The 13,447-nt window shown below is 43.1% G+C and overlaps 1 protein-coding gene across 5 annotated transcripts in view; it reads left to right on the top strand.

Annotated features, from left to right (window-relative positions):
- The window catches only part of baiap2a (BAR/IMD domain containing adaptor protein 2a), an 89,021-nt gene extending 76,663 nt beyond the window's left edge, over window positions 1–12,358 (top strand). Inside the window, exons 8-14 of one of the 5 annotated variants that reach the window (XM_053612483.1) lie at window positions 282–515; window positions 3,447–3,657; window positions 3,821–4,022; window positions 4,194–4,262; window positions 4,688–4,844; window positions 5,166–5,203; window positions 10,096–12,358. In XM_053612483.1, the coding sequence (XP_053468458.1) occupies window positions 282–515; window positions 3,447–3,657; window positions 3,821–4,022; window positions 4,194–4,262; window positions 4,688–4,844; window positions 5,166–5,203; window positions 10,096–10,165 (981 nt within the window). In that variant the 3' untranslated portion in view covers window positions 10,166–12,358. Of the gene's footprint in view, window positions 1–281; window positions 516–3,446; window positions 3,658–3,820; window positions 4,023–4,193; window positions 4,263–4,687; window positions 4,845–5,165; window positions 5,204–9,454; window positions 9,498–10,095 lie in introns of all 5 variants that reach the window. The other 4 variants (XM_053612449.1, XM_053612458.1, XM_053612476.1 and 1 more) reach the window with 4 other exon arrangements.
- Window positions 12,359–13,447: the final 1,089 nt, after the last annotated feature.

Consider the following 13,447-nt stretch of genomic DNA (forward strand, 5'->3'; position numbering starts at 1 on the left):
GGCGAGGAGTGGGCGGATGGGTACAGAGGCAGGCTCCTCACCCACGCTGCAGCATGTTAGAATAGAGGGCGAAGAGGTGAGGAGAAAGAGAGGCCCTGTCGTGAGTACCAGCAGATTCTGAAAGTCCAGCTTTTACATGATCTAATCTTTTAGATTACATAATTCAAATTGCATACTGAATTGAACAGTAATGAAGAAAGTTTAAATGGTGGCTGATTTAAAAACAATACTTTAAAACAATAAATAAAAAGTTTTCATATGCTTTTTATGTTTGTGTGCAGGGCAAGGATCTGCTCACCCAGAAGATCCCAGTGTGGCAGCAATCCTGCTCTGATCCCAACAAGCTCCCGGAGAGGGCCATGTTGCTAGTGCAGCAGATGGTGTCTGGCTCGAACCCCCTTCTCTCCAGCCCGCTGCATTCTTCTAAGGGCAACCTGGTCATCTCAGAGCCCATCCCTGGTGCTCAGCCCCTGCCTGTGCCCCCTGAACTGGCGGCCCTCATGGGCCACCCAGGGGTGAGTGACACCTGCATACCTATTACTCAGCTACAGCTCATTATTACAGAAGGTTTCGTCATTCTGAGTGACAGCCTGTGGGGTTATTCTACAGATTCATATTATATAAAGGCGATTCTTTATCCTCATCATTTGCTTCCTGTGTGGTAGGAAGATGTAAATAAGCCTATTAGGATGCTGATGTTATCATGTGGTTAGAAGGATGGCTGGTGCAGGGAGCAAAAGGAAAGCGAGAGAACATTTCCATAGTGCAGTGCAAGAGATGTGTCAAGGCTTCAGAAACTCATTTCTGCAGACAGCGCTATTGTACAGAGCACCTCACCCTCAGCGAATTTTAATATCCAAGCTGGATCTAGTTACATCGGCTCTTACTTGTCTGTCATTAATGCTAGAGTAATAATTCTGAAGTCTCATGTCTAATATTAAACCCAGTTTTTAACGGTCAGTTTCCTTTTTCAATACAATCTCAAAAATATCATCTGTGTGGCTGTAGTTTATGAATCACTCACTCATTGCTTCACTCACTCACTCACTCCCTGCTTCACTCACTCACTCACTGCTTCACTCACTCACTGCTTCACTCATTGCTTCTCTCACTCACTGCTTCACTCACTCACTCACTGCTTCACTCACTCACTCACTGCTTCACTCATTGCTTCGCTTCACTCACTCACTGCTTCACTCATTGCTTCACTCACTCACTGCTTCACTCATTGCTTCTCTCACTCACTGCTTCACTCACTCACTCACTGCTTCACTCATTGCTTCGCTTCACTCACTCATTGCTTCACTCACTCATTGCTTCACTCACTCACGCATTGCTTCACTCACTCACTCACTGCTTCACTCACTCACTCACTCACTGCTTCACTCACTCACTGCTTCACTCACTCACTGCTTCACTCACTCACTGCTTCACTCACTCACTGCTTCACTCACTGCTTCACTCACTCACTGCTTCACTCATTGCTTCTCTCACTCACTGCTTCACTCATTGCTTCGCTTCACTCACTCACTGCTTCACTCACTCATTGCTTCACTCACTCATTGCTTCACTCACTCACGCATTGCTTCACTCACTCACTCACTGCTTCACTCACTCACTGCTTCACTCACTCACTGCTTCACTCACTCACTGCTTCACTCACTCATTGCTTCACTCACTGCTTCACTCACTCACTGCTTCACTCACTCACTGCTTCACTCACTCACTGCTTCACTCACTCGCTGCTTCACTCATTGCTTCACTCACGCACTCATTGCTTCGCTCACTCACTGCTTCACTCACTCATTACTTCACTCACTCACTGCTTCACTCACTCATTGCTACTCACTCACTCATTGCTTCACTCACTCACTGTTTCATTCATTGCTTCACGTACTCACTGTTTCATTCATTGCTTCACTCACTCACTGCTTTACTCACTCAGTTTCATTCACTGCTTCACTCACTCACTGCTTTACTCACTCACTGTTTCATTCATTGCTTCACTCACTCACTGCATCACTCATTGCTTCACTCACTCACTGCTTCATTCACTGCTTCACTCACTCACTGCATCACTCATTGCTTCACTCACTCACTGCTTCATTCATTGTCTCACTTGCTCACTGCTTCACTCACTCGCTCACTGCTTCACTCATTGCTTCACTCACTCGCTCATTGCTTCACTCACTGCTTCACTCACTTGCTAACTGCTTCACTCACTGCTTCACTCACACGCTCACTGCTTCACTCACACGCTCACTGCTTCACTCACTCGCTCACTGCTTCACTCACTGCTTCACTCGCTCGCTCATTGCTTCACTCGCTCGCTCACTGCTTCACTCACTCGCTCGCTCGCTCACTGCTCCACTCGCTCACTGCTTCCCTCACTCGCTCGCTCACTGCTTCACTCGCTCGCTCGCTCACTGCTTCACTCGCTCGCTCACTGCTTTACTCACTCACTGCATCACTCACTGCATCACTCACTGCTTCACTCACTCACTACTTCATTCATTGTCTCACTTGCTCACTGCTTCACTCACTGCCTCACTGCTTCACTCACTGCTTCACTCGCTCACTCACTGCTTCGCTCGCTCGCTCGCTCGTTCACTGCTTCACTCACTCGCTCGTTCACTGCTTCACTCACTCGCTCGTTCACTGCTTCACTCACTCGCTCGCTCACTGCTTCACTCACTCGCTCGCTCACTGCATCACTCACTCACTGCTTCATTCACTGCTTCATTCACTCACTGCTTCATTCATTGTCTCACTTGCTCACTGCTTCACTCACTCGCTCACTGCTTCACTCATTGCTTCACTCACTCGCTCACTGCTTCACTCATTGCTTCAGTCACTCGCTCATTGCTTCACTCACTTGCTAACTGCTTCACTCACTGCTTCACTCGCTCGCTCACTGCTTCACTCGCTCGCTCACTGCTTCACTCGCTCGCTCACTGCTTCACTCACTCACTCACTCACTCATTGCTTCACTCAGTCACTCACTGCTTCACTCACTGCTTCACTCACTGCTTCACTCACTGCTTCACTCATTGCTTCACTCACTCACTGCTTCACTCATTGCTTCACTCACTCACTCACATTGCCTCACTCACTCACATTGCCTCACTCACTCACTCACATTGCCTCACTCACTCACTCACATTGCCTCACTCACTCATATTGCCTCACTCACTCACTCACATTGCCTCACTCACTCACATTGCTTCACTCACTCACATTGCTTCACTCAGTTACTGCTTCATTCATTGCTTCACTCACTCAATCCCTCACTTACTGCTTCGTGCACGCACTCACTGCTTCACTGTCACTCACCAAAGACTCTGCATCCACATGAGTATCATTATTACTCAGTTGAATAAGGTCAAACATGTCATTCACACTTTAAAGTGACTTTTGCCTAATGTTTTTGTAACTCTTGTTTGCAGAGGCTTATGGGGCCTGATGGCATGTCTCTGGTCAATGGTACGACAGGAATGCAAGGTGAGGAGTACTGGGCTGAAGGGGGTGTGTCTCAGGGAAGACCCGCCTCCCCGCAGCCTCAGTCCCAGACTCAGCCACAGAGGCAGGTCAGCGATGTTTACTCCAACACCCTGCCTGTCCGCAGACCCCAGCCTGCTAAGAGCAAGGCCACCGTGGGTACGAGACCAAGCCACCTACAAAATAAAGCTAAACACAACTAGTCAAGCAGCTAGATTGTTTTTTTTAAATCACCAGTCAAGGAGCTTCAGTACCCAAATGAATGAATTCTACCTACTATCTACTATCTTGTCCTCATGGCATTTGTCTCTCTTCTCCTCAGGCGAGACACGGACTCTGCCCAGGTCCAGCTCCATGGCGGCAGGATTGGAGAAGAACGGGCGCTCACGTGTGCAGGCCATTTTCTCTCATGCTGCTGGTGACAACAGCACACTGCTCAGCTTTACTGAGGGTGACATTATCACACTGCTGGTGCCTGAGGCTCGGGATGGTTGGCATTATGGAGAAAACGAGAAGAACAAGATGTAAGTCCTTGTGCTGTGGGAATAAACAAAACCTGTTTTTACCAACAGCTGGGACATGACTGAACAAAACTATCTCTGGTGGTTTTGTTCTTACCATTACAGTGTTCATGTCTTATTGGTTTGCTTTTAAAAGCACTAAATTTGAGCATGCTTTTAATTTTTTCTTTTCAGGAGAGGCTGGTTCCCCTTTTCCTACACACGAGTGTTACCGGAGAGTGACGGTGACAAGCTGCGAGTTAAGTAAGTACCCTGACGCTTTCTCACACTTAAAAAGGAAAAAAAAAAAAGAAGCTCTAAGTGTGTGTAATTTATTTTTTATTTTTTTGGAAAGACAAAAAATGACTTTTATAGCAGCGACATTCTGAAGGTTGAGTCATTTTTGTTTAGGATTTTCTCAGGCTGTATTGTTTCCCAGAGGTTGAAACAGACCAAGTGCACTTATCTCTCATAATTGTTGCTTCTTGAGTGGATTGGGGAATTTCTTGCTTGGGTGCTCTGTCACTGGGACAAAAAAACAACAACAAAAGCTGGGTTTTGGCTGGCACGCCTTTTTGCATTCAAAGAAGGCCACCGCAAAATCAACTGATTTGATTAAAGCTACATCGAACTCCAGCGATGCATGTATGGGCTTGAGTAGTCTGGGCTGATTGTGCACTCTCCTTCAGTCTACATCACGGGAAGAGCAGCAGCACGGGGAACCTGCTGGAGAGAGACGACACGTCTCTGCCCATGCCTGACTACGGTCTGACCGCCCGTCTGTTGGCTCAGAGCCTCACACAGAATCGCCCGCCGCGTCCCTACAGCATGGCTGGCTTCACACAGGTACACACACATACACATATGCACACACACACACACAAGCATGCTCGCTAACTACTAACCCTGTAGATTTCTCAGCTAAATTTTTACACCGTCTCTGCATGATTCTTGTCTGCTTTATGGGGACAGATATATTCCTCTGAGCTCAGAAGCTTACTGACTCCACCTGCTGGAGCAAAACACACTTGTTTCTGATTGCACTGAGCAATGCATGATTTTATTTATTTATTTATTTTTTAACTAACACTAACTGAACCGTCTTCACTGGCTCTGCTTCAGTGCACTCCAGGGTAGCATTGAAATGTTCTTTTTACAAATTCGCAGCCAGCGATTGAGGATTATGACAGTCGTTTTGCCACAAGGTAAGATTTAATGTGGAGGAACTGATGCGTGTTATATGTAAGAAATAAACTGTAAGGTGTCAAATGAATCAGCAGGGAGATCCTTCTGATAGTGAACAGTAATTAAAGGAATACTCCATTGGTCTTTGGCCTAACCAATTTTTACCAGATCTGCAGCATGTGGGTGATTACCATGGACGAGGATTTGGGCATGTTTCCCTGTACTGGGGGGGGGGGTCTACCCCTCCCCCAGAGAAGGTCTACCTGAAGACGTCCTTATTGATGTCTTAACTTGCTGTACAAATGTTTGCTCGAGGAATTCATAAAAAACTTTCTAGAAAACGTTCACATTTAATGACTACACTTTACCCTGAATGCAAAACCGTTGCATACACACTACTGCTTCATTCGAATTCAACTGATGTCCATATGTACAACAGTTTAAATGAAACATGGGGATGGAGACAATGTTATAAATACAGCTCAGTAAAAAAAAAATTTATGTGAGACAGTGGTAAAGAAAATAAACAGCATATCTGTTTTGTTTTGTTTAGTTATGTTTTTGTGATTTTGGTTTAGTTTATGGTTATCCAAGAGCATCATTTAGAAACACTTTGCTGAGCAACTTCTGCTCTTGTCTTAGTGTAGGGAAAGGAGTTGAAATTCTTGTCTGTGGTACACACTACAGATTTGGTATATAGCAATTAGGAGTATTCTTTTAATACCTGTCTTTATCAGTACTTATATTTCCCTTTCCTTAGCTCATTGTGGCATCTGTCAGCTCAGATAAGTAGCAGATGTGGAAAAAGTTTGTGTCTAAATGACCACCCCCACCCCCCTTTCCCCCTTCCCCGTTTGAAGGACCCCAACAATATATGCCCTATGTGTTATGTGACTGGAGAAGGCTGGATGTATGTCTTTGTGTTGTGTATGTGTTTGAGCGAGTTGGTGGGTTTGAGGGCTGAGAGAAGCATCATCAACATGTGCAGTGCATCATTTCTGATCTCATTGTCCGTATCCTGTGTGCCCTGAACTCCTGTCTCTAGGTCTATACGTCTAAACTGAAACCCATCTAGCCATGCAGTTAACTTACACTGAGGAAGATGACTTTGATAGCCAAAGCCACCTCAAATCTGGCCCCTAGTTTACTTCTTTTTTTTCTTTTTTTTTCTTCAGCCTAGCACGTGAGATAACCCAATCTTGTCATCTAGTACGTTTGTGGAGCTCCTGTTTTTTTTTTTTTAAATGTTAAAACAGTGCTCCTCTCCTCCCTACCCCTCAAAGTCACTTCCATCCCTTCCTTTCTCCACTTCTTTTGGCTGTCTTGTCTTTTCTCCATTTCTTTCTAAGTGTGTCCGACCTGGCAAGCTTCCTTCTCTCTTTGTTCCACAGTTCCGATGGCAAATTGATTTCGACAGTGTGAACACAGACAGGCTATCAGACACAGACACAACTCCGGATAGCACAGGGGTTGCACCCCTTCCTTCCCAGTTTCCCCTCTAGCCTCCCCTACCCCCCTCAAAACAATCCTAACACGTGCCTCCACGCACCCCTCCTTCAGTGGAAGAAGGCCGCTCTCATCCCTCCTTTCTGTCCTCTCTTCCTCCCCTGCGTGTTGTCGCCGGGGGGCCATAGTGCCGGTGGCGTGTGGTGGGTCGGGGGGGAGTCTGACAGAGAGAGCCAGAGGGCGCTCCATCTGCTCGCCTCGCACCTTTACAGACACTGAGCTGCTCTTCGCCTTGCCCGCTGCCGCTGTGGATTTCTTCAAATGGACTCCTCTCCCATGCATGTGCACAAGTTCTGCAACTGTTGTGTTTTTATGATGATGATTATTTTTTTTTAAAGGACATCATCATGTAAAAGTGCCAAAAGCTATGTCGATATTTTCAAGCAGCTCTCCTTCCATAAAAGACACGTGCCGTTTGTCCTTTACTTTACGCTGTGGACTGGCACTATCGAAGCTCTCGCTCGCCACAGAGCCTTGTATTCTCTTTATGGTTCAGTTGTGCGGCGTGTTTTTTTTTTTTTGTTGTTGTTGTTTTTTTTTCTGTGTGTTTTGTAGAGCGTTGTGTGCTTCCACCGTGTCTTTACGCAGCACAATGTGCAGCCCAGAGGGTGTGTCACTTTTAACATTGTGGGATCAATTTTCACATTATTGTCCACACTTCTTCTTTATTACTTCTGAAAGATCTCAAATCATTGAAGTAAGATATACAGGGCACGGAGGCCCAAATAGGTAGGCCAGTATGATAGCAATATAAAATATCAAAATCTAGAACAGCAAGAGTAATATTACTGTGCTATCAGCACATAATAAAGGAAATCACAATTCTATTTACACCTGGTTGTTGTATCAAAGTCTTGTATCAGGATTGTATCCTGTTAACCTTTTGAGGTCAAATCCATCTCTGGTTCTCCAGATTGAAATGGAATTGTTGTAGAGCAAAAGATCCCAACACCACTCCTGGAGTACTCCCTGTCCTGTACGTTTGAGTGTTTTCCCTGCTCTGACACATCTGATTCAACTAATCAGCTCATTAACAGTCCTTTCTGAGTTGAAGTTGGTGTGATGGAGCTGGGCAGACATAAGAATGTGTAGGACAGGGAGTGTTCCAGGACCAGGGTTGGGAACCTGTGCTGTGCAGCATGTAATAATCAAATCAGCTCATTATACTTGACCACTAACGTCCCAAATGTGTTCTTTATTTCCAATTGTTTTACACAAAAGATATCGTTTTTCAGTTTTCATAAAGGCACCAACTTTGGTAGTAATGAACCACGTACGTCATCATAACATATTGTGAAGGCTTTTGGTTGGAGTAATATGAGTAATTGTACATTATTGCCACAGGGAAATTGTTTTCTTAGAGAGTCTGTAGCTGTAACTCCTATCTCTGCCCCATTTTGGCCATGAGGATGGTTCCAGGAGGCTAAAACTAAAACAAACTCGATGGACGAATGAGGGTTTGCAAACATCACATAAGAAGTGGATGAATACATTTGTATTTATAAACTTATCGGTGTAATTGCGACTTACTTAACAGAGATGGATACTGTACATTTGATTTAACGTTTGACCAAAACGTGTCTCGCGTTTAAATCCGTTTGAAACCTCTCTTGCGTGATTTGGTATTTAGAATTATAACCAGATTTCCGGATATAATCCTGAGACTCGAGATGCACGAAACGACCAGGTGTAAATCTCTCACTTCTTCCTTGTAAACTCTGCTTTCTTTTCATCTCTGAGACCTGAATCTCTTGTCGTTTCCATTGAAAGAAAAGCTGTAATGTGTTCTCACTTCTAATCTGTCGCGTTCCTAAACGGTCCGCTGACAGATCCTCTGGAGCCGTGGTGTACTTTCCTGCTGTGCTTTTGTACCTTATGTCTCTTTTTAAAATGCTTTTCTTTTTTCTTGTAAATCAAATTACAATGCACAGAAATCAGTATACAGAAAACATTCCATCACAAAATGCATGCTATGGAGGAACTTCAGCAACATGTTGACCTTGAATGTATTGTGAATTTTTACAAAAAAAAAACTATATATAATATATAAATATCTATATATTAATAAAACACTTGTTCAAATTATACATGATTGTTAACTTGAATCCATGCTGTTGAATCCATTGTGTGTGTTTCTGCATTTCTGCACTACATCATTATATTTATCTCATCTAATGCCCACTCACCAACTTTAGTACCAAATCCCTTTTGCAGTACATATAGAATGCTGTTTGTGTATTCTGTGTGTGTGTGAGAGAGAGAGCGAGCGAGAGAGAGAAAGAGCGCTTAGGTTTGTCTTTATGTGATCATGGATTCTTTTGTCGCAGTGGGATATGCTGTCTGTCTGTTGTCTGAGATTTGTGTATTGAGGTTAGCCGTAATGATTTTAATCCAGGGCTATGACAACACTTGGTAGTTGAATATATTTGGCAGTTTAATATATTTTGCTGTGTGAGAGTGAGCTTTTGTTTCCAAAATTGGTCTCATCAAAGACAATTTGGACAACTGCTATGGGCAGACTCTTCATTTTACACTATATTTTGAACCTGTCATCATTGTAGAGACGTTTTATTTACTCATGTATGAGCATAGGGTTGGAATGTCCTTCATCCATCTGAGCCAGTGCAAAACTCAAAGACACCATGCCACAAAATGAGTAACCTTCCTCCATCCTACACAAAACTAACAGTCCGATATGTAGCCATGCATAATCCTAGTCTGAGCTGAGCTCCGGTACAAACCCATGGACTCTTTTTACCTTCCAGTTTGGGTCCTGAATTGTCCCGGTTCTGAGTGTACAGGACCTCCGTAAGTCACCTGCCTCCATCGCTGCTCAGCCAAACAATCATGTCCTCCCTCTCGCTCATTTTCCCTCTGCTCTCATTGGTTGTCTGGCGTATAATTGGGGAGTGGGGCTTCTCTGTTATTTCTTTTTGGGGTTTTTTTTTTTTGTTTATTTATTTTCCTTCATTCTGTCACCGGCCTCTCTGGTTGGTTCTCTTTCCTTGTGGTGTAATTTGTACCAGCCAATCAGACAGGTCTTTGGTTGCCAGAAGGTGGTGTTTTCATGGAGGCAAAATGTTGGCACTGGAGGTAACTCAAAATCTAACTCTAATGCATGCCTGTCAATGCCTAACAAATGTACACACTAGCACTTAGTCAACAACATCTTGTTTCATTTGCATGCTTGCTCAAAACACCCTCCATAGAAAAAGTACTTTTGTTCATAAGTATATGTCAAATGAATCACTGTATGCCTTTCAGCAGTACTCTTTATCTTGACCAAATTCAATTATACTTTGTAGTGCGTAGATTCAAAATTTGCCTGCTAAAGATGAATGGCACACCCATATGCACCGTTTCACACACTGATGATATTTCTCGACCCCCCCCCCCCTTCTTACAGTGACCGCTCCCTGGAGGTCTACCTCAGATCAAGCTTGATGGACGGCCACACAGCTACACTCTTCTACTAACGCAGCCTTGTTCGCAGGCCTGCTCTCTACCACCTGAAACAAAACACGGAGCCACATGCTTAAGACTCTACAGGGCAACTGGGGATAAAGCCCTGGATCCATAACTCGGGGTCGTAGGAATTAAACAAGTGTTCTGTATAGCTTCCTAAACATTGCTGTATAGTTCTGCAGAAATGTCAGCTTCTCTCTGAGCTGCTCTGAAGAGAAATTAGCTGTGTCTGTGGGAAAGGTTTATAGATCAGTGCTCTTATTGATTTAATCCCATTATGATGATATACAGTGATATGTGTTGGTTAAGGGTTTTGATACAAAGTTAAGAAATCATTCAGAAAAAAAGCTAGTTACATGAAAATGGCAAACGGAAAATGTAATGGTTGAGTATAGATTATTTTAAATCTTTTTTCTTTTATCCCTTTATATATCTGTTGTTGCAGTAGGCCTTAGCCTTCCTTATCTTTAGTTGAGGTAAGATTAGAGCTTCAGTTTATTAGATTTTGAATAAAAAGTGATCTTATTTTCACTCTGTCGTTAAGGCTTCCCTCTGCCATCACTATAGCTGCTGTAAATTGAGGCTTTATTTTGGGGCACTCGTGGCACAGTGGTAAAGGCTCTGGGCTGCTGATGACTTCAAATCCCAGCATTAGCAAAAACCACTGTTCAGCCCTTGAGTATGTCTCTTAACCCTCAACTGCTCAATTGAGTTGCAAGGCGCTGTGTATAAAAGCGTTTGCCAAATGATTCATTTTGATGTACTTTGGCAAAGGCTCCATCTGGCGCCTCCATACTGTGGATACTTCAGTGATGAAAGTGTCGCTGCACTCATCTCTGTTGCTTCGATATAAAGTTCTAGCAGTTTCTCTGTATGTTTCCTGGCAGGGCAGCGCCAGGGGTTTGTGCCTTCTACTGCTTTAGGTGTTCTAGCTTTGGTGGGAAAAAAAGTCCAGACATTCATAGGCAAAGGGGAAAATATTCCGATTTTTTTATTGATGTTTTGCTTTTTAGTTTCTTTTCATTTTGAATTTGATTATAGACACCTCAAAATGCTGACTTTTTTTGTGTCGATGAACTACTTAGGAAAAAATGTCAATATAAATGATGATTGTTCTCGCTCATTAATACTGCTTCTTAAAAAAAATCAGATTTAGACTTGTGGGCTTATGAGCACATGCACAATTGCTTAAAATGTACAATTAGTGTAAATAGTTCTTTTTCTCAATTTGCTTGACAAGTACATCTTTAGAAAGTGCTTCATCCTGGTCAGGGTCATGGCGGGATCCGGAGCCGATCCCGGGAACGATGGGCGTGAGGCGGAACCCTGGATGGTACGCCAGTTCATCACAATGAACCATGCACACACTCATTCACACCTAGGGGCAATTTAGAGTCTTTAGTCACCTAACACCATATTTTTTTGGGATAGGGGAAACTGGTGAATGTGGAGGAAACGCACACAAGCACAGGTAGAACATGCGCAGAAACTGTAATGCACAAGCAGTAACCCGAGCTCAGGATCGAACTGGGGACCGTTGGTTGCACTACGGTGTCGCCCACATGTTAATATGTTAATAAACAAATGTGCTTATTTGCCGATCTTGCATCACTCTTGTGCTTATTTTGAAAATATTCTCACTACTGGAGGTAATAACTCCAGCAGATGTGAACTTTTAAGATTTAAATGTTATTTGTCTGTTCTTTTTTTTTTGTGTGAGTGTATGTGACATTTTCTCTAATACACAAGACATTGCTTGTTCTGTGCTGAAAACAAAAATCATATTCTAGAAAAATGATGCCGTTGACTCGCAGCTGAACCGTGAGAAATAGCTTCAATTACTCATTGTGCTTGAAAATGTTTTGGTTTCAAGTTTCATGAATTCAATTTTTAACACCTTCATATTGTTTAGATATAGGGGTCATATTGAAAACTTGCAACGTCTAGTTCTAAATCCTACTTAAAATTGAAAGGTTATGTGTATTTGCAGTAGTGTATCCTGGTATTAATTGAGTGTACCGTTAAGACAGGAAACATCATCGGCTGTCTGATTGGAATTGCACAGTATTGGGAGAATGAATGTATTTTTTTTTTTTTAAATACCTTCTCAAATCTTGTCTTTGTTCTGTTCATTCTTATTTATGTTGATGCATTTTACTAATACACATTTCTGTTCTTTGTCAAATAAAATGGATGTAATCGAGTGTACATTGATTACTTGATTAGCACACAAGTACCCAATTTTACAAGTAATGGAAACAGGCCACATAAAACATTATTATTTGGGTGGAATATTAAGTGTTTACCCTATTTTGGGGAAAGCAGTTGGTGGTACCAAATTCTAGGAGGTGGGAAAATAGATGATCTTTCATTTTGGACCGTCCGTGACCCAAGGCATCTGTGAGCTCAGTTTACTTTGAACCCTTAGTTACAGCAAAATGACAGTCTAAAACGATGCTTTTCTAATTTTTCGACCAAAGAAGCAGACCAAACATGACTGAAATTTGCCCAGCATAAAAGCTAATTCGTTGCAGGGGAAAGGAACAAGACATATTTGCTTCTGGTAATGGTTTCTTTCGTTTCACACCAACTTGACCGAAGAGAACTTTGATTTGTGAATTCACGAGCTTCGGTGAGCCAGTAGAAATGAACGGGTGGGGCTCTGGCCTCTTTGGTCAATAAAAACTGCTAATTATTAAGTAGGGGTCACACTGGACTTTTGCCTCACTGTTTTCCTACTACTGGTCTGTTGTCACCCATTTGAAAGATGGTCTATCCATCGACATGCGCTATGGTTTTTGTGTTAAAATGTTGCCTCTCTGCCTGCTAGGCTGTTTTTGTTAGCAACGTGGTAACTTTCATGTAATTAGTCGATTGGACTGTCTCTGATTAAACTGGGAGGAGTAGCAGAGTACCTTTTAGTGCATATTTGGCAATACTGGCACAAGCGATCCACACCTCAGTCAGTTCTTATCAAGTTTTCAGCCTCAATATATGACATAACTACAGCTTATATAGCATATATAAGCAAGCCCGCACTGGCTAAGTCTAGATAATGTTACGGGCACAGCAAAACTTGTTAACCTTCTGCAAAAGCAACAACAACAAAAAAAATTACAATTAAACATGTGACACATGAGGACGAACTATGGGTTTGTTTTATTTATTTTTTGGAGTACTACAGTCAGCATGGAGTGGGTTGAAATGAAACAACAGCCATGGTGCTACTACAAGTGCAGGAACAAACACACCACACACCGTACTGTAACAGGATGATTCACTGAGCTCCTGAT

This window comes from Ictalurus furcatus, chromosome 2 (assembly GCF_023375685.1).
Source record: "Ictalurus furcatus strain D&B chromosome 2, Billie_1.0, whole genome shotgun sequence".
Lineage (NCBI taxonomy): Eukaryota > Metazoa > Chordata > Actinopteri > Siluriformes > Ictaluridae > Ictalurus > Ictalurus furcatus.